General features: G+C 31.2%; 1 protein-coding gene across 1 annotated transcript in view; it reads left to right on the plus strand.

Moving 5' to 3' along the window:
- The window catches only part of LOC132713217 (dentin sialophosphoprotein-like), a gene marked incomplete at its 5' end in the record, with an annotated part of 36,596 nt that extends 14,100 nt beyond the window's left edge, over window positions 1-22,496 (plus strand). Inside the window, 6 exon segments of the mRNA XM_060695705.1 lie at window positions 1,836-1,853; window positions 3,885-4,005; window positions 6,587-6,717; window positions 7,709-7,880; window positions 9,633-10,177; window positions 18,322-22,496. Coding sequence (XP_060551688.1) covers window positions 1,836-1,853; window positions 3,885-4,005; window positions 6,587-6,717; window positions 7,709-7,880; window positions 9,633-10,177; window positions 18,322-19,376 — 2,042 coding nt within the window. The 3' untranslated portion in view covers window positions 19,377-22,496.
- Between the last annotated feature and the right edge of the window lie 599 nt (window positions 22,497-23,095).

Here is a 23,095-nt window from a genome sequence, read left to right on the forward strand (position 1 = left end):
GGCTCAAAACCACCTTCGGTCTTTTTCACTTTTATGAAGCTGAAGATGTACTATGCTCAAATTTTGATTTAAAAAAAAAACCCTGATAATTACTATAAAATAAACATCTTTCTTTTGAATACACATAGAGAAAATATGTTACATTTTAAACTCTAGCTATACACACTACAGGTAATCACAGTATGATTACAAAGTGTCATAAAAAACCTGGCAGTTTTTATAAGAATAGACCAAATTAATTTGATAAGTAATAGAGAAATGCAGCTTCCATCATAATATTTACTTATTAAAATTAGACATATTCAGGAAGAATTTACTAGATTTCAATAAATGTTTGCAATAAAAGTATTTTACCTAAAGATGAGCATAGTATATCTTTAAAAAAATGTGTAAACTTAACTAGTTCACTAATTATAACAGGTGCTCTGTTAAGTTTGAGTGATGACCATTGCTCGGAATTGGATCTACCAGTATCTATAGGACAGACAGACGGACGGATAGATACTGTGTCTGTCAATTTATCTAGTGTATTTGATATGCCACTGGAAAGACCTCCAATTAAATCAAAGAAACTGCCTTTGCATAAAGGTTTTTTTTCCATTCCAGAGTGATTTGATGTTGGAATTTTGTTGCGATAATTTTGTAATAACAGTTATGCATTTTCATCTTCTGCAGTGGTAGCAGTTTTTGTCTAAAAAAATCATGATATCTAAAGCAATGCATTGGTCAGTAACCCCAAAACTGGCTTCAGGGTAAAGAAAAAGAGAAATAGGGGGATGGGGGTTAGAAAGGAAACTTGGATGAAAATGCAGTTATGTTTTTCGTAAGACTCACTAGAACCAAAGGTTCAGGGCGAGTCTTTTAGTTTATGTTGGATGCTTTTATTAACTTTTTGATTTCTTCAGCATAATCATTTTAACCTGAGTAACTGTATTAATTTTACTGTGGTAACAAAATATTTCATATTTGTTCTGTAATATACAGTAAGTCCCCATTTAGTGTCAGGGGAATATCAAAATATTGAAATAACGCTGTCAAGACAGTATCAAGCCTGGTCAGACTACATTGATGTGTGGTCAAGTTGTTATTACTGTTGACATTCAAAGGGTTACCAACAAACTGATGCTTATGAACAGGCTCGATCAAACCCAGCCTTTAAACATTTTTTAATTTTGCCTTGTTGGCTACCTTTATGGTTTCTATTTTGAGTAGTTTGATATGATACATTCGAGGAAGCCTTGAAGAATAGTTAAAGACCCTATAACACATTTTTTTATGTTTTATATCATAAATATGTTGCTTAAATGAAGATTTATCAATATTGCAAGTTTCAAAAAGCATTATATGTAAAGATATATCCGAATGTAACAGTTCTTGTAAATAAAGGGAGATAATTAGAAATTTATTTTTGATAAAGTCTATTTTAGCCAGGTTTTTTCAACAACAAAAAATGAATGCATTAATTTTAACGTTTAATTATCATGTATATAAACATTTGCTGTACATATTTAACATATTCTTGGATGTTTGGAAATTGTTTTAGAAGAATAATTATATACAAATATTATAAAACTTCACTTAACTGTATGTACATGTAGCATCCTTAATTTCAACATAGGCTCTTAATAGCTTTTCTTTTATCATTCATGTATATCTAATATTTGATCCACTGGAGCCATAAAATTAGACAGAATTATGAATATTTTTACGATGTGTCTACAGTTAAATGGTGCATCAAGAACATGTTCTGTATAATGAATAAATTTTACCAAATTCAATGCTCATCATGAATAATTCAATGGATACTTGTATAAAAGCTTTGTTTCTTAAAAAAGGTGCATATTTACATGAATGTGAGTACAGTTCATATGCATGTTGAAGTTTTATTCAACTCTAGGATTATTTTACAGAAACTTTAAGCTTGTATGTAGTGTACAAATATATGCACTCAGGCAACATCTTCTAGTGATTTTGCTATATTTCTTATTTTACACGTTGTAGATTCCATCTTTGATGTCACTTTATTAGAAATTTTTACACATCTCGCCTTTTCCCTTTACATTGTAAAATACATGTATTAGTTCTTAACGTTTGATTCACCATCTTTGATGATTGATTGATTGATTGATTAATAGATGTCGCTTTCCAAGCACACCTTAAATTATGCCAGTTTTTTGAAAATCTGTTTGCTTATATCTCTCTTATATCAAGAATATGACGACTAGATTGTCATTTGATATAAACTTTTATGGAACAAGTTTTAGGGGAAATGTTATAAATCCAGTCTGAGTTATAAGGGTGAGCTTTAAATAGAATTTTTCTGACGGGCGAGTTTCGTAAAAGTTTATATCTCATGACAATTAACTCATGTTTGATTCTTTTTATCACATGACTCTATTTTACCAAAACTATCCGTTCATTTTTATTTAGTGACGCGACTGTCACAGTTCATAATTATGTGATATATAAAGGCATACATAATAATTGCATAGGAAACAAAGGAAGTCATGTGATAAACGTGTATTTCATTGTAGTTTGTAATTTTTGTAAGATAATTTAATTTGTCTAAAGAATTTTTGATCAAGCTTATATCTATCAATATTTTTTAGCCTAAGAGAATATCATAAAGAAAACAAAAGTCATCTCTGTTATATGACTGTAATTGTCTCCCTTTGTAATTTTTTTCTTTTCATGTACTTGAAATGTAACAAAAGTAGAAGAAATAGAATAAAAGTGAATCTAATCGTACAAAAGATAACAATGTGAAAATAACAGTGGTCACTTAAGTTTGGCAAGTTTTTTCGGAATCAATTAATGTTAAAGACTAAGTTTCATCAAACGGGAACAATATTGTACAATAATGTTATATACATTTGTTCATGTGTTTGTTTTGCTGGTAAATTATTTAGTTGTATTTAGTCAGGGTATTTTTGAAAATTGCATGCTGAACAAATCTGTATGTGTGCCTTTTGGAAAACTTATCTATAATAATCAAAATATATTTTTCTTCTAAATGCATGATCAATGATTCATGTATCACCATATAGAACAGATTTTTACTGTCTTTTTTTTCCGTCTGCTTGACTTTATTTTAGAAGTTTAACTGTGTTGCTTTTATAACTCTGTGTATGACTAATTGCACCATTTTTTATCATCTTTATGCACATATCATTATTTAATGACGTATAATTCAATACTGTAAATAAAATTTAACTAAATCTTTGGTTACTAAAAATTAAAAATAATAGTGTAATTTCATTGGTTATAGAGATCATTTCTAAACATTCACTTTACATTTTTTCTAATTCCACACTCTTCATTACACATTGCATCACTATATACTGTTTTTAATATGTACAACCATTTAACTACTAAAGATAGAATACCAATGGATTAGCCAATGAAAGATTTTGAGACAAAATAATTTTTAAAAAAAGGACGCCAAAAAGTGCTATTTTGTCAGTTCCTGGAAAAAGAAATTCAAAATTGAAAATAAGAAAGATGAATCTGGAAGTTGTGAAAAAAATTAGAAATCTGCAATGAATTTCAAAGTCATGAATTCAAATGGTTTTTTTTGTTTTTTTCAGAATGATTTAAAAAAAAATCAAATTGCAAAATATTTATTTTTGTTTGCAAGACATTTTCTTGACTTTGCAGTAACTGTTTACTTTGAATTTTAAAGTCCTGTGCTTTCTTCATACATGTTACGTATTTCAGTTTTGCATTTTTTCTTTGAACATCTATTGACAAATCTATTCAAATAAAGGGACAAAAATGGCTTGTACTTATAATCATAGCATTACAGTAATCCAGTGGTATTCTACATGCATAGTAAGATTATGTTAATTAATCTACGTCTCATTGTATTCTCTTTTTTTGTTCAGCTCGTCATTCTGTGAATCCAAGACGTCATGCATCATGCATGGCAACCCCCGACTTGCCATACGAAGATATAAGATCTAGGAGTCGTATGTCATTGCCGCCAAACAGATACTTCACTAATAGGTATGATTATTTTTCACTTTTTCCCCCATTATATTTATAATGGACTTGCCCGTTTTTTAATTTATGAATGGTCCACCATTATTTTAAGCAATTTTAATAATAAAAGGAATAAGATTGAGAGTCAGGTGGCATAATTATGTAAGTCATTATATCAACAGGCTTTTGTTTTAGTTTATACCAACTTATTTAAGTTTGATTGTGTTGGAAGCTATAAGATTATTGAAACACTGTCAAAACTTTTCCTGGAACCAACCAGTGTTATTTGAGCAATGAGTGTCAAAGAAACAATGGCTTGCACCTGACGGGGCTTGAACCCGCATGACTTGCGAGCATTATTTAGATTACTGGTTGGAAGCATTTACTACTCAGCCAATTGCTCATACAAATTTTTTTTTTAATAAAATGGAATTTTTTATGTCGTATTCATATATGTCAAAATAGGCAAAGATATGTCTTCCGTCTGTAGAAATGAGGTAGAAATAAGATGATTACAGAGTCAGTCAAGTCATATTCTAAATGTAACATGTAAAGCCTTTAAGTATATTGTTCATGATTAAATTCTGATACATTTCTTAAGCTCTTAATGCATTTTTATTGCTCATAAAGATTGATATTCTGAAAATATTTTACTCATATGGAAAGGTGAGGCAGTTTATAAGCGTTCAAAATTTATTTTGCAATATTTGTATATCCATAAAACTTTCAAATTTAACACTTTTGCAAGTGTTTTATCAGCCTGGCCTTGAACAGAGCAGTTTATTTCAGACAATGATAATTTATCTCAATATTTCAGTCAGTTTTTTTCTCTGTTTATAAGTGATTTGTTATGTATTGTTTGACTGAAATTGAGCTTATGTCTGCTTGCAGATAGAAATTGATCTATTTTCTATTAAGCCGACAAAGATCCGGCAATATCTTTAAGGATAGATAGACGGCTCTAAATTGCGATGTTTTTCATAAGAATGCAGATATAAGTGCATATCGATTTTAGTTTGATGAATGTATTTTCTAATAGATGTGGGATTCTTGAAGAGATAAGACTTAAACCTATGAAATGCATTATTTTAAAAAATAAATTACTTTAAAGCTGCCCATCTCCACATGAAGAAAATAGTTTTAAAAATCTCAATGCTAAGAAGGGGAGGGGATTAGGAGTTTGACCACCCCTCCCATCTCCCAGTTTTCCTTGAATCCCTCTGAGATTTAGGTATCAATCTATGTTTTTTGGTAAAAATCATGGCAAATCTTATTACCAACTGTGCTCTCGAAAACTAATAAAATGTCAGCTTTGGACATGAAACTTCATAGAATGATAGACCTCATTAAGAAAATGTGCAGTGTACAAGAACCGGTACTCTGAATTTCTTATTTTTGAGTTATTACTCTTTATTAATTTTCATACTTTATTTTTGTGCAGGCAATTTCTCATAAATTATAAAAGATATGGACTTGAAACTTCATAGAATGATAGATCTTATTGATGAGAAGTGCAGTGCATAGAAACTGCTGCTCTGCACTTATTATTTTTATATGCCCGAAAAAATTTCGGGCATATTATGTTATACCCCCTGGTGTCCGTCCGTCCGTCCGTCAGTCCGTCCGACTTTACAGAGATGTACGCCCGTCCGTCCGTTAGCAATTTGGTTTCCGGAGCATAACTTTAGTTTCATTTGGCCCACAGTGTTCAAACTTCATAGGATGATTGTCCATATTGGGTAGAAGATCCCTATTGATTTTGGGGTCACAAGGTCAAAGGTCAAGGTCACTATGACCTTAAAACTGAAAACAGTTTCCGGAGCATAACTTAAGTTCGATTTGGCCCGCATTGTTCAAACTTCATAGTATGATTGTCCATATTAGGTTGAAGACCCCTATTGATTTTGGGGTCATACGATCAAAGGTCAAGGTCACTATTGCTTAAAACAGTTTCTAGAATATAACTTAAGTTCAATTTGGCCCACAATATTCAAATTTCATAGATTGATTGTCCATAATGGGTAGAAGACCCCTATTGATTTTGGGGTCACAAGGTCAAAGGTAAAGATCACTATGACCTTAAAACTGAAAACAGTTGTCGGAACATAACTTAAGTTTCATTTTGCCCACTGTGTTTAAACTTCATAGTATGATTGTCCATATTGAGTAGAAGACCCCTATTGATTTTGGGGTCACAAGGTCAAAGGTCAAGGTCACTATTACCTTAGAACTGAAAACAGTTTCCGGGGCAAAACTTAAGTTTCATTTGGACCACAATATTGAAACTTCAAAGGAGGATTGTTTTGTGAAGGAGGTAATACATTATTTAATTCCCATGTCTTACAAATGCTTCATCTTTACTAAAAAAAAAAATCACTTTCAGGCATATAATGCTCCGCCTAACGGTGCTCTTGTTTGAGTTATTGCCCTTTGTTTATTTTCATATTTCATTTTTGTCCTGGCCATTTCTCCTAAACTGTATTGTTCACAAGGCTACACATCAGACTCCCGGAGTTCTAGTTTTTCATAAAATTTTGTATCACTCTGGAGTCAAGCCACTTTAATATAAAAAATTTAAATCACTGCTTTTTTCTACTATGTACAGTGAGTTCTCTGACATGAGTATAGGTGAGAAGATTTACCTGTGGAGTATAGAGAAAATCTACAACATGGACAAGATGAAGCAGTTAAAGCAAGAACAATATAAAAAACTACTAGATATGGAGGCCAAGAAAGGTGTGTTCATTTATAACAATATTTTTTATAACCCTGAATTTCTTGAGTGGACTTGTTCAGCTTTCTTATTTTATGACTAGCCCATTATCAATTTTGGAAATTTCAAGATGAAAATTGAAAGTTAGAAAGTCAGCTGTACCACTAGAACCTGGTCAGTGAAGTCTGGCTGACACCTATACTGGTAAAAACTGCAATTTCAAGTCAAATGAATGACAAGTTTACACAGTTTAGTTAGCATCTAGAAACATTGCAGTAATACAACATCTACATCTTAAAAGTGAATTATTTGAGCTAACTTTTACTGCAAATATTATAGTTCAAAAGCAGAATTTAAATCAAATTTACTGACTTTGATTTGTATATTACCATTTATGCCATAACAAGTATGCCCTGTTTTGTTTTTAATGGCCCGGTATGCCTTGTTTTGTCTTAATTGATTATGCCTTTTATTGACTCAAGTTTGTATACTCTGTTTTGATTTTGGCACTGTCTTTTGTCCAGCAGTCAACCATATAACATTGTGGCCAGACTGTACAAATTACTGTCCAGGCTGACCTGGCTGTATACTGCAAGTTAATTCAAGGGGCTGTATATAATATATGAATATTATTGACTGGAAATTAAGTTATCTCCCTTTATTTACACTTCCGATTATTATCAAATCTATGAAAAAAACATAGTTAAAGAAGTTCAGTTTTCAATTTGTAAAAACACTTGTAATGGCATAGACCCAACATACGACATTTCTGTAATGTGCAACTTGATGATATAATAAATTGCCTTAATATGCAATCCAAAAATGAATATACATGTAATTAACCTTTTACCATTGCTCTGCTTTGATACTGGAACTGACTATTGCCTATTATACAATTCAATGATTAGATTTTAATGAAATAATATTCTTTTTTCAAACATACTGATTGATGATTACTATTTGTTGCATACATTTCTTACTAAACTGTTGTTGTTTTTTCCCACAAAATTCTAGGTTACCACGGTTACAAAGAATATTCCAAATATATGCGATACATAAATAGTGCTAAAGATCGCAGCTATGGAACTGGGACACCGTCAGACAAAAGGTCAAGGTCAGCTTGTTCACCAAGGTCACAAAGGTCAAAGAGTGCCACTAGTCGGACAAGTCCTACAAAAACTGAAAGGTATCTTTTATTAATAAGATGAAATTTTTATGTAACATGGGGATTATTTTTGAGATTTTCTGCAAGTTACTTTCAACTCCCGGATTCTGTATCATTCCAGATTATATTACAAATAATATAAAACATTTGACCTTGAAAGTTTACCTGAAATTTGGATTTTGATATAGAGAGTACTTTACTGTTTGTAAAATAATTTAAAAAAAAAGTGAAATATAAAGTTTTTGGACAGGTGTAACATGATTTGTTATGTGTACAATACTTGGAGATAAGAATTCTAATGTATGAATATTGGAACATATCTAGTTTAGCCAACCCCAGAAGATAAACAATATCAGCATACTTGCTTATTTTGGGGGCTGCTGCCCCGAAACCCTTGCTTTTTTACATAACTATATGTATTTTTAAAACTACATCAAAACTCGGAATAACACTTAATACAGAATAACAGCATAGTTACAGATATGTATTTGAACTTGATTATTTCAGGTGTTGGCTTAAACTTTATCATGTCCTGAATAATCATGATATACATGTATCTAACATTGTATCAGGGAGCTCTATGATATGATATATGTGTATCCTTGTGATCTTCAAAGGAAAAGCATTCAATTATAGACAGTTTCAGTTTCATGATAACATCAATACACTATCCTTGGACCCCAGATTGTTTTCTCAGAGTGTACTGCGTATCTATTTTCCAATTTGTTCATAATCTGTTCAGAAATTAATGCATACCTATGTTACCTATTTGCCAACTTTGCACTCATATAAAGTTGGGCATGTGTAATTGTATATTCAGACATATTTTGAGGATAGTTTAAAAAAAATGTTTACTTTTTTGTGCCCCCACTTTAGTGGCGGGCATTTAGATTTACCCTTGTCTGTCCGTCCGTTCACTTTTGTGTCGCACGTAACTCAAAAAGTATTTGACCTATGGTCATGAAACTTTACAGGAATGTTGATCAGCATGTGTAGTTGTGCACCTGGGTATTTTTGTCTGGATATTTTTAGTATTTTCAGAGTTATTGCCCTTGACTTAGTAAAATTTTGCAATTTTCAACTTGTGTCGCATGTAACTCAAAAAGTATTTGACCTAGAGTCATGAAACTTTACAGGTATGTTGATCAGCATGTGTAGTTGTGCACCTGGGTATTTTTGTCTGGATATTTTTAGTATTTTTAGGGTAATTGCCCTTGACTTAGTAAAATTTTGCAATTTTCAACTTGTGTCGCACATAACTCAAAAAGTATTTGACCTAGAGTCATGAAACTTTACAGGAATGTTGATCAGCATGTGTTGTTGTGCACCTGGGTATCTTCGTCTGGATATTTTTAGTATTTTCAGACTTATTGCCCTTGACTTAGTAAAATTTTGCAATTTTAAACTTGTGTCGCATGTAACTCAAAATGTATTTGACCTAGAGTCATGAAACTTCACAGGAATATTGATCAGCATGTGTTGTTGTGCACCAGGTATTTTCGTCTGGATTTATTTAGTATTTTTAGAGTTATTGCCCTTGACTTGTCGCAAGTTACTCAAAAAGGATTTGACATAGAGTCATTAAACCTTATGGGCAGGTTGCTCAGCATATTTAGATTTGCACCTGGGGTTTAGCTTGTGGATTTATCCAGTATTTGTAGAGTTATTTACCTTGACTTAGTAAAAAGATTGATAGAACAGTAGCGCGGTGGGGGCACCCGTGTCCTATGGACACATTTCTAGTTTTACTTTATTTATATGACAATGTTTTAGGTCTGAAGAAGATCATCAAGAAAAAGAAAACAAACAAGAGAGACCAAAAACATCTTTAGGCCATTCTAGACAGGAACCTTTGAATGACAGCAAACCACCTGCTGGTGATACTAAAAATAGAATATCTTCCGCAGATAGCCGTAAGTCTCCATATGGTAGCCAAAAAAGTCTACAGAAATCTCCTTCTTCTAGTCGTAAAAGTTCTGCTAAATCTGCAAGGTCAAATTCACAAAGGTCATTAAGGTCAAGGTCAGAGAGTAGGGCATCAAGTGCATATTCTGCAAAGAGTGTTGGAAAAACAAATGGTGACCAGTCTGATTCTTCATTATCAAACCTTGATAGTGGTAAGCCTCAACTACACACAGAAGGAAAAGATAGACCGAAATCAAGATTGGGCCACCCAAAAGCAGACAGCTCAAATCAGAGTGATACAGATAAGGAATTAGAGCTTCCAAAAGGGGGAAAAGGAGAGGTTATACATTTTGAGGGTGTAGACAGGCCAAAATCACGACTAGGTCATCCAAACGGCCAAAATACAGATAGAGGTATAGCATTTAGTTGTATTTTCTATGTTGCCATATTTAACTTCATTATTTCTCCTGCATATAGAGTCTGTGTGTCTCTCTTTCTGTCTTTTTCAAGTCCTTTAGGTTAATCTATGAATTTATTATCTGATATGTTTTGCTTCCTTATTTCATTCATTTAAAATTTATTTATTTCAGACTGTGATGAAGATTTCAATTGTCCTATAAGATAATAGGGATTTCTTTTTTAAAATTAAGTTGATCGATTAGTATTTTAACACTTAACCTGCTGGTGGCAACTGATTCTACCCATGGGAACAGTGCAGACCAATATCAGCTGGCACATATGTGCCGTCTGATAATAGTCTTCACTGTTCATTATTTAGTAAGTTTAAGTAAATATTTTGAAATTTCCCCTAAAAATGATGAATGGTTTTGTCCAGAATGAAAGATGGACAAGTCCATTTAAGATATTTAGCGTGGTTAGGGATTTCAGTATCAAAATGCTTACATACATTTAAACACACTACCGAATTGCGTCTGTCACAATCAAATTGCATCTTGTCAGACTTCATTGCATTTGGTCAGACTTCAAGGATGTACATGATTGTAGTCCATTTACGCCTTGCATGACTTTATACTGATTTTATAGGTTCAAAGTCATTGCAGCTGGCTCATTAATCCTTTACCTCCTGAATATATTAAATGGACTTGTCCTGCTTCTGTTCCTGGAGCTGTCCATTTTCAATTTTGGGGATGTCCAGATGAATATTTTGTCAGGCAAAAGTATAGAGCCAGTGTTTGGCCTGGCTCTTTTCTGGCTACCGGTAATCTTTTCCAGCAGGTTAAAGGTTAAGATAAGCCATTTTTTGCCAGTCAATTGATTACACATTCAGCAGAACTCATCATCTGATTGGTCAATTTAAATAATACTCTTTAATCTGGAGGTAACTTTCATCCAAATAAATTCTTTTGTTGGTTATTGTGAACAAAAGATTTTAAAATCGAACAAAAGACACAAAGAATGGTAGAAAGATGAATCAGATGCTGGTGTATATGTATATGTAAAGTTTCTGAAGACATATTTATGTAAAAAAATATTTGCAAAATCATAACTGTCACATATTTATGTATATTTAGTTTTATTATTATCTTTATAATGTGTACACAGCACCATATTTATTCCATATACACATTTCTCAGGCAGACATTTCTCATATTAGACTAGGACAGTTATAAATTCAAAGTAATTCAAGACTATTTCAATGTTTAGTTCTCGTAACCTTGACACCTACCTGAAAATATGTGTATCATGAATATTTTAAAATCTTCAAACATACAGGCAGTTCAAAGGTCTGTAAGACAGTATCAAGTTACTGTGAATGGCAAATAGTTGTTAAAATATTTCGCTCCTCTATAGATACTAATTTAGGATTTATCAATAAGAAACCCTCACACTGTTTAAAGGTAAACAAATAAATAGATTTTGAGTTCACTGAAGTGCAACTTTACATTATTATAATAATGTAAATATTTACAAAATATGCATATAGCACTATTGGTTACACTATTTTAGAGGATATTGTTAAAAAAAGTGAATTTGGTCACATTTTAACAATGCATAAATGTTATCACATAATGAATATAATTTTAATACATTTTTAAACTCTTCAAATATCTTTTATAAGTTTGATTTTTGAAACATTTGTTAACTAATAAAATTAAACTAATATGAAGGTGTATAGCTATATGTTCTCAGAATGTCTGGTAAAAGTCAATTTATAATACTGCATGTTTGTAACATCACTTTTCATTGGATAATCATGATGTTTATATCATCAATATTCCGGCTTCTATCATTTTTATTAAGTAATTTTTTTTTCCATCAAACAATCTAATTCTGCCGAAAAATATTGTAAAATTTATTATTTAAATGTCTGGCATGTTACATGATGGTGTATAAATGGTTGTTTGCAATATAACCTAGCACCTAACAGCTTGGGTTATATAAACTTACAATCATTTATACTGGGCCATATTACAAACCAGTCAGGCATCTTTATAACTAATACTGTAAATTCACTTAATTTTGTGGGAATGCAATTTCGTGGTTTTGTCATAAAGATCATTTTTAAGGATTCTTGAATTTGTGGACTGGTTTTTTTCTCTCTTAAAGGTTAAAAGTAAATAATGGGATACAAAGTAACCTTACATCAGACAAAATAAAATTTTGTTGGATCTTAATTTCAAACATATTCACAAAAACTGCGAATATTTGCTCCCCACGAATAAAAATGATTTTACAGTAATATATGGAATAAATATTGTGTACATATATTTCACAATAAAAATATGGTAATATATCACACAGATATAGCATGAATTATAAATAATCTTTACTACCATTATTTTAGAACTTTAGGTAAGTCACATCACTGTTATAGTACTATCAATTAGTGAGATAGTCACTTTTGCACAATTGGTCTTGGGTTTTGATTTTTTTTTTAATAGTTCACTTTTACCATAATTCACTGAAAATAATTGTTTCTAGCTGTTTAATTAGAAAAATAAAATTTCCTACTATAAAATAGTTTTGAATAAAGGAAAACTTATACCTAGAATATGTTAATTGCCTTAAATTGTTGCAATGAAAATAGAGTTGCACTCATTTTTATAAAAATCTTTATAGACCCGCAATTATTTTACTAGAAAATGAAAAGATAAAACTTATTTATATAAAGTACCTCAATTTCTTTTAAAGACAATTTTTGCATATTTTGTATTAAAAATGAGCAGGACAAAGTTTGAGATAGCACACAAACTAAGGTTATAACTTTACTAAATCAACTGATATTAAAACTATTATTTACTATTATTAAACAATTATTACCTCCCTTTAACTATCTGACTGTTTTAGCTTGTAGTACAAATACATATTTCACATTCAGTTACTATATAATAATATTTTAATTGAAACCACAGCTTTGTAATTAAAGCCATGATGAAATGTAGATTTCTGTTACTACTGTAATAGCGTGGAATTGAAAAATTGTCTGTGACAGTCACAAAAAGTTTTGAAATTTGGGGAAATTGTGCAAGTCATTAATGAAACCAAGTCTGCATTAATTCGGTCAGTTAACCCATTACTTCATATACACGCCTTTTAACGCCTTTTTCACCCCCCCTTTTTGTTGTCTCAAATGATGAAAAAATGCCTTATTTAGGCCCCAAACACTTGTTTTTGTTTGAGAAATGTTGTTAAAAAAAGTGACCTCTTTTTCGGCGCGGCCCCCCAACCAAAAGATACATCAGGGGGTTGCCAGAAGGGGGATGTGCCCCTTCTGTTTGGGGGGTTTGAAGGGGGGCGGAGTCCCCCTCATTGCCAAGAAAAAATTTTGGACTTGGGAGAGGCTGTAAATGACCCCAGATTGATCATAAGGTAACGTGTAACCAACGCTGAAAAGCATTTGACTCTATCTCAATCCATTGAGAAAGTGCAGCACTTTGAAATCAATTTTGATGGAAAAAATCAACGCAAAATAGTGATTTTTGGCAATTTTGAGATGTCCCCTCGTTGCCATGGTAACAGAAAATTTAAGCCTGAGCATGTTGTTGCAAGTGCAATGGTCCAGTCAACATTTGTGCCAAGTTTGATTAGTGTTGAAGCAGTTTTTATAGTATTATAGCAATTTGAACTTGTAACGGGAGACTTTTCAATGAAAACAGCCATTTTTCACAAAATGCTCATGAAGTAATGGGTTAACTTTATTGTTAGACATTTTAGTAGAAAATATAGTTTTTGCAGATGATCGTGCCTTGTGTTTTTAAACATACATAAAATGACAAAGTGTCTATGTAAAGTGTTTACATGGCAGATTATTTACTTTTATTAATATGTCTGCCACAGTTTTTCTAAATTACAATGTTTTGTGATTCAGGAATAAATCACATAAAAAAAAACAACAAAAACAAACAACACAGGTACATGAAAATTTAATGCTGTTTTTATTTCAGTATTCTATGAAAAATTTCAAAGACTTAGTCTGACTTTTTTTTCATAAGTCAAGATTATACTGTGTTATTTTGGGCTAATGTAGGGGCTAACTTTACCTATGTAAAAGAGAGATTCTGACCCAAAACAGAAATATTAAAGAATTCGCTCATTGACACATTATTTAAACTAAGAATTGGTTTCGACATTCCAGTATGGTTATATTTTTTGTGTAGAATGTATTTGAATAGAGCATTGAATTTATGTGAGCTCTATTAATATAGCCTTGAATCTGTATAACTTTAGATTTATATTTTCTGTGATTGACGTTTGTCTAGAACTTGCATATATTTTTTCTGAATGATCAGGAAGTCAAGTTGAAACAGAAGTATTTGAATAAACTACATGCTCCTATGGCAATTGATCGAGAATAAATTAATTCAAACAATGTAAGTCTTATTTATACAGAAACACTTTATCAATTTTTAAATCGTATTCCATATGAGCGATTTAAAAGAAAAGTATCATATGACAGGGTTTTTCTATTATCTCAGAATTGATTGCTAACATATCAGCTTCATCATAGATAGTTCCATTGATTGCTCTCAAATTCACGTCATTATTTTAAAAACGCATGCAATGTACATATAGACACACTCGAAAGATTGGAAGTTTTGAATCAGTATGTGTGTTAATTAAAACTGCTGAAGCAGGATTATAAACAGTTTTATGGAAGGATATGTGATATTATAGTGTAATTACAGATAACTTTCAGAAATACATGTACTATTTTTATGCCACCGCAGCATCTGCGATGCTGTGGCATATTGTGATTCACCTGTGTATGTGTTTAAGTTTAATACAGCAATGTAATACTGTTAAATATCTAAATTTTTATCAAGTAAGAGTACCTTTATTTTGAATCAATTAATATAATATGGCCTATGCATCTGAACATTAGACACATCTGCACATTTATCTTTCATTTGACATGCTGAAATATGACCTTGACCCCCAAGACACTCCTGCCTTATGGCAAAGTTCATTGTGGCAATTTAGTTCAATTGTATGGAAACAAAAGAAAAAAAACCTTATGTTTCTATTATTCAGTGTTGAATTAAAGCGGTGGCATAGCATTTTTTCACAAATGGAATCTTGTAATTGTAACATTTTTTATTATCATATTAGTAATACTATGCATGTTATATAGTCATGAGGAATAATTGATTTTGAAAGATTATCAATTATTGATGCCTATCAAACAGTTTTATGAAACAGTCAATATTTCAACATTTGAAATAAATGTTTGCTGAAGTCTGTACAGTACATATATTTTGATTTAAAGGCAAGGCAAAATTTTGATACTCAACTTCAAGATGTTTTTTTTTTCATATAAATTGGTCATATTTGTCAGTTTGTGTTTTTTATTAGATTATCAAGTATATATATATGCAGTCATTAAGGATCATCACATAAGTTTTTATTTCATTAAGACTTGTAGTCAATGTTATAAATGTAGTAAATGTTATAAAGACTTACTACAACGAGCTCTCTTTAAGTCTAATGAATGTCAATCGTTTGTCTTTAATTTGCCGCTGTTTCAAAATTATGTGGGATTGATTAGTTGCGAAGATATTGGTATTTAACTGGTTAGTAAACTGGTTAGGTGGACTGAATGCTAAAATATGACCAGAAAATTGTATTAAAATCAATGTTAAACTGTTCAGACAAATTAATGCAAAGGATGTTTTGGTTAAAGGGAAAGAAAATTTTTACATACCAGTACAATCAACAAAATATATTGAAACATAGTAATGGACTCTGTGATAATTCAAGTTTTTGTTTTATGTTTAACCCTTGCGATTCTAATTATCTTAAAAGGACTTGAATGTCCATTTTTCAATCTAAACACAAAACTTTTTATAAATATTTAGAGAAAATTTTGAGATGTTAGTACTGATGGAATAACAAACAGTGCAGACCATGATCAGACGGCACCGTTAGTCATGGTCTGCACTTGTCGCATGTTTAAATTCAGTCACCACCAGAAGGATTAAACACTTAACTTTAAATGATGAGGTTAATTCTGTTTAAGAAATAACAGTATGAGTGAATCACTTTCACTTAACACCCTACCAATATAAGTTTAATAACCACTTCACTAACTTAATAAAGACACATTCACAATTTCCCAAAACCATCTCACTGTGTTATAAAATTTAGGTACCTTTTTACTGACACAAAATTTAGTGAACAACATTTTTCTGCTAATGCAATTTATAGTAAACTGACATAATTATTCTTATAATTATATGTAGATAAATTGTAGCAAAATACTTGTTTACATTAAATATAGCATGATTTAGTATGGCTTTCTGACATCAAATATTTCACAATTGCTTTTATTTTGAAGCATGTTTTTAATTACAAAGTAGAATGCATATTTTATAAAAGATGATTGCTTGAATACCCAGATCACGTTGCAGTTTTTATTAAATGAGCCGCAACATGACAAAACAAACATAATGGGTTTGCGACCAGCATGGATCCAGACCAGCCTGCGCATCCGCGCAGTCTGATCAGGATTCATGCTGTTCGCTTACAAACCCTATAGCAAGTAGAGAAACTAATAGGGAACCGCATGGATCCTGATCAGACTGCACGGATGCGCAGGCTGGTGTCGCAAACCCACTATGTTGGTTTTGTCATGATGCGGCTCAAATAGTCAATATTTACTTTAAAGCTCTAAACTCTGAGAACTGCATGTGCACTGTAAAATGCAATGTCTATTAAATGGTGAATGTTTAAGTTGAACTTTCTAACACTGCAATGCACAGAAATTGCAATATATGTTACAGAGCTTTTTTTCACAGGTATAATTGAGTAAGGAATATTTTACACAATATTTTTGCAAAATGAAAAGAAAGAACTTGATGTGAAATGAATTGCACGGTTTTATACAATTTTCCTGGGAGGTAAACACATGTTAAATGGACCTTCTTTTGATTCAGAAGGAAAAAGGCCTTTAAGTATTTAAATTACATTTAGTCAACTTTTACGTCTGCAAGCTTAAATGTATTTAAAAAATGCCATTTTGTGTCAAATGGTAAATGTTTGAAAGTAAAAATTTTAAACTTTGATGGAAAACAAAATGGCTGTTCAGAATAAGGTATAGTTTTAAGAAATAGGATATCTATGTAAAGATAAACATAAGCTATAAGGATCATAAGGGTATTGTTTTCATCATCACTAATTATTGATGATCTTTAGACATGTCAAGATATTAGTTACTGTGGCAACAAGTAAATATTTTGTAATTATATCTATGTCAATGTCTGTTTCACATACTTCATTATGCTTAGGTGACAAAATTTTTAAGAAAACTATTAATACTGATAAACAGTGATATGAATCCTTACTTGAAACGGATTTACATAGTACTTACAGTATTTGGTATGAAAAATTTTGAAGAAAAAAAATGCTTCTGTTATGAAATTATTGTAATCCTAAATCTGCTGAATTTTCTCTAACTTCCATTATTTTATGTTTGAAAGTTTATTATCAATTTAAGGGTCAATTTTGAAAATATGAAAGTAAGCTTTACATAAGTCTGTGGTATTTATTCAGGTGGCAGCTCCTGTCTGAAATAATGCACATTGGGGCACATGTGGTACCTCTTCCATCAGTAAAGCTGGAAAGTCACCATATGACTTTTACAGTGTTGGTGTGACTAAAAACCAACCAAACAATAATAAACATTGTTCAGCCAACAATATACATCCTGATAGCACTGCATGGCTTTGCAGACAGGCCTGACACTACTACATGTAATTTCAAAGCCTGTTTAGTTTCTGCATCAGCATTAGTTTATATTGTTATTATTTATTACATTGATTGTAAAGATATACATGTGGTTTACATAATTTTAGAGTCTTGCACATGATAAAGACATAATTACGATCATACAAAATCACCCATCATAAAATAGAATCTGACAGGTATTGAAAAAAAAAATTAGGCGCAACTGTTTCCAGATAAGAATATTGTAACTTTCTTTGACAAAGATTTATTGTATGACTAGATATACAAAGTTAAATGTTACAGATTTCATGAACCAAACAGTAAGCCCATTATTATAAAATATTCAAATACTTTTCTCTTTGTATGTTTTCAGACTCCCTTCACTCATCCACACTTAGTATTAAATCTGACACCAGCAGTTATAGTCATGATAGTGGTGTAGAAAATGGTAGAAAAGAAAAGAAAAGAAATCAATCATCCGATAGCAGCAGTATTAGTTCATTAGAAAATAGGAGAAATAATCAGGATCGAAGACGTAAGACCGAACAACCATCTGTACAATCCAGACCAAATCGGATAATGGGAAGCAGATCGAGCGTAAGCAGTAAGTCGTCAGCGAAAAATGACACGGATAATAAAAGAAATGAAAATCAAAATAAAGGACATAAAAGTAGTGAAAAGGTTGATAACAAAGATAAAATAGGGAAAGATGTGAAAGTTGAATCTGCAGGGAAAGATGCCAAGATTCATAAAATTCCAAGTGCCTCTTTTGCTGAAGAAGGTACAGTTAATGATGAAAAAACAGCATATAAAACTGATGACGAAAAAGTGACAGAACAGAAGAAAGAAAAAGAAAAATCAGATGCAGAAATGAAAAACTCTAAACAAGCCACTATAAATGAAGAAGAAAACAAAAAAGATGATACAGTTCAACCTGACCAATCTGACAATAGTAAAAATGATACTGAAGTTAAGGCAGAAGAACATCCTGTTGTAAAAGAAGAAAAATCAGAAGATAAAAAAATTGAAGAACAAGAGGAAATCAAGGATAATGTAAATGATAAAGGAGACACTGACACTGACAAAAATATTAATAAAAAAGAAGATGATAAGATTGATGCAAGGGAAACAAAGGCTGGAGAAGACCAATTGGATAATGATAAACCTGACACTGATATAACCATTAAAGTTGAAGAAAAATCTGAAGCAAAGGTGGAAAACACTGAAACCCAAGAAAAAAATAATGAAACGCAAGAAAAAGTAAATGACACGCAAGAAAAAATCCATGGAACACAAGAAACAGAGCAAGAAAAGGCCATAGATGAGGCAACTGATAAAGAAAAAAATAGACTTAGCAAACAAGATTCATTTGAAGAAGAGGATGAAGACAGAAAAGTGAACAAAGATCTAGACAAAATTGAATATTAGAAAACTAACTATATTGCTGCTTTTATTTAATAAGCAAATGGATGTAGAATTATAGAAATCAAGATATGTTCCAGATTTTTTTTTGCTTGAATGTTATAAAATTAATAGAGTTCTAGTATAAGCTGTTCACATTTCATCAAGGGAGATCATTATGATTTAAATGTAAAACAAACATTGCTTCACTTCAGATGATTTATTATTTATATTGATGGAATTAGATGGTTGAATTGCTATAGTTTTTTTATTTTATATCTTTAATCCTTTTTTCAACATAATAATTGTCTGTTTTGTCTTGAGGTGGGCTCAGTTAAATAAGTTGTGTGCTAATTTTCCCATTGCTTGTTGATGCATTTCATTAGTTGTTCTGTTTTTTATACATTTGTTTTTCTATGTATACTTTTGGTCCTTAAGGAATCCTTTAGTGATATGAGAACTGTAAAAGAAATGCAAAGCATAGCAAAAACTAAAATGTTGCAGGCTCAAGTTGCGTAACAGGTTGGTCAGATTTACATATTTTTTTTATATACGAATACTTAAAGAAAAGATATTCTTGTCATAGATTTCATGAAAAGGCTTTAATCTGTTATCACTATCAGGTTATTCCATATTTTTTATCTATCCTGAGCTTGGGATATTGATTTTTTACTACAACTCTCTGATGGTAAATTATTGTTAAATTTTTATATTTTTTGATCATAGCGAAAATTTCTTTATGTTTTATCATTATTTCTTATTTTCTCCTTTAGCTAAACTAGCATTTTAGAGATATTACTGTTACATTTCATTTAGGACATTTTTAATTTTATCATTCTGCATTTTTCTTATGTGCCTTAAAAGGTATTTTTTGTCTATAATGTGTGTGTGACTGCTGAAAGATAACAAAATATCTAAATGTATATGCTTAGCTTTCTTGTTTACAGATGAAGCCTTGATATTTTGAATATTTTTAGTTTTAATTGAGAAATTGCAAAATATGATTTTATAATCTACTCTGAACAGTTAGATATACATGTATTATTAAACCCTTAATCAGCTGAATATGACAGTTAATGGTCAAGTAGTTTCAAACCACTTGCCCCTCTCTGCTTTAGATTTGAATACAACCTGGACATTGGATTTTTTCATTTGAGGAAGCTATCTATCTACTATGCCCATGACTGCAATAATGTATGGAGGGGCCCCTGAGGTATTTCTCAGCCAGTAGGGCTGGTAAGTCGCCATATGACCATTACTGTATTGGTGCAACGTAAACCTAATGGAAAAAAATAGAAACTGGTTAGATTGCACATTTGTGGCAGGGTAAGGGTTTACAATGCAACAACCTTTTTCATTAAGTTCTGAATGTTTTGGATTAATTGTTTTTTTTTTATTTCACTGTTATTTTTAGTGTATGTGTTGTCACCCTTATTTTGAGATATGGCAAAAAATGTTATTTTTTATTTTGAAGACGGCTTAAAACCAAAGACGCTATTTAAATTTCAAGAAGGAATCAGTTTGCATTATATTGGTAGTGTTGGTTATAAATATTTATGACAGTTATATGGCACACTTATAATAGAAACAGATGCATGGTTATTTATAGCCCTAGGCCAGAGATATTTAACAAAATACTACATGTATTTAAAAATAAGGCCATATAACCTGTTAGAATTGTTTTTTTCAACAACAGTTATAATTTTGTATAATTACTTTATCTTAATTTTTCCTTTTTTTTTATTGAAATTGAAATTTTGTTATAAATTTACAGCGGTGTATGTAATTATATACACACCATGACTTTCCACGGAAAATTGCTGTTACAAACATGCATAATTATAATAACCAATGAATTTTTTTGATGGAAATGTTAGATATCATCAAAGCTTCAGCTGTGATTTACTTAAATGTGTACATGTGTATATTTTCAACTTTTTTTATTAAATCAAACAAAGTCAAGTTTACAGTATTTTCATAAAATATAGTACATTTGTACTGTTTATGTATAGCCATAGATAAATATATTATTTTTTATTTACACAGGAAATATTTACTTTTATATACCTTATTTCCTCCATTATAAGGCGGGAATTTTTTCTTCCATTTTGAAGACAAAAAGTGTATTTTCCATCTTATAAGCATCAATGATGTTGGCTAAAATTGTTCTTACTTTAAAATTTTGATTTAAGAATGCTATTAGAATGCTATTTTCCTGTGGGCATTTTTTATTACTATTTAAGATATATGTAAATTGTATATTCACAAAGTGCCCTTTTAGCACCATTTTTAGCTTGAAACAAAATTAATTTACCCCTTTTATTCTTCTGTATCTATAATACTGCCTTGTTCACAAGTCATTTATTTGGAAAGGTCCATTATCAATTTTAGGGGATATCAAGATGAAATTTTAAAGTATAAAGTAAATTAGCCAATGGTAAAGCGCCTTGTCAAGAAGGTGCATGTACATATGTACGTACATATATGTATATGTAAATGCTCTGTGCATATATACATATTCTGTACATATGTACATGCTCTAAACTGGTGATGAAAGCTGTAAACCTTTTGTTCAAGCAACTTTAGGTTAAAGATTGGGGCAGCAAACATAAAAAAAATTTGTATTCTATGGTAACTTTTTATCATTTGTTGTAGTTTTTTTTTGCCAATTTGTTGATATGTAACTTTACATAATAATCTTTACAACAAGTAAATATTTGTGACTGAAACTAGAAAAAAATGTTCATATTTTATTTGTTTTCTATGTAGTATTTGATATATACTGTCAGATTGACTGTTATTTGCATTTTTAACTTTTATGTATTGATATGAGCTGCGTCACGACAAAACCAACATAGTGCGTTTGCGACCAGCATGGATCCAGACCAGCCTGCGCATCCGCGCAGTCTGATCAGGATCCATGCTGTTCGCTTACCAACTCTATTAAAAATAGAGAAACTGATAGCGAACAGCATGGATCCTGATCAGACTGCGCAGATGTGCAGGCTGGTCTGGATCCATGCTGGTCACAAACCCACTATGTTGGTTTTGTCGTGACGCGGCTCATATAAGATATAGTATTTGTAAGATAACTTTATACTTGTAAATTATTTGCTAGAACTTTTGAAATAAACTATCTCAAATATACTTATGTGGTTTTATTTCATAATATTTAAAATTATTATTTTAAGGAACCTATTATAGATTAACTTTTGTATTCAGATGTTAGTGAAAGGCGAAACACTTTTTTAATCTGTGGTATTTTTGTAATGGTTTCCCCCGGTGTTGCATTTGGAACTCCATTCAAGGCTAAAAGAGTTCAATTTCAAAATACAACAAGAACTACTGCACACAGAGAGGGCCATGCTTGAATATTTTTTCTTATATCCAAAGGCAAACACACCAGAAGGACATTGCAGTGAATGGTCTTGTGTACAGAATTGAATCAAAATTTCATATTTGTCCTTGACACTTGACAGTTAAGGTCATTTACAGATAAAGGTCATATATGTCTATGTAATCATTGAGGTTGTTTGTATGTATCAAATCTGCCTATTAATAACAAAGTTATGGCACTTTCAGCAAAATTCATTAACTTGGAACATGACAATCAAGCTTGGTCAAGGTCACAGCAAATGATCTGAACTCACAACCTAAACCAACCTCTCAACTAGATGATCATTTACCTTTATCTGACATAATAATTTAATAAAGAATCAAGCTACATGTACCGGTATCTATTTAAA

This window comes from Ruditapes philippinarum, unplaced genomic scaffold, assembly GCF_026571515.1.
Source record: "Ruditapes philippinarum isolate M1 unplaced genomic scaffold, ASM2657151v2 ctg3091_1_1_1_1, whole genome shotgun sequence".
Taxonomy (NCBI): domain Eukaryota; kingdom Metazoa; phylum Mollusca; class Bivalvia; order Venerida; family Veneridae; genus Ruditapes; species Ruditapes philippinarum.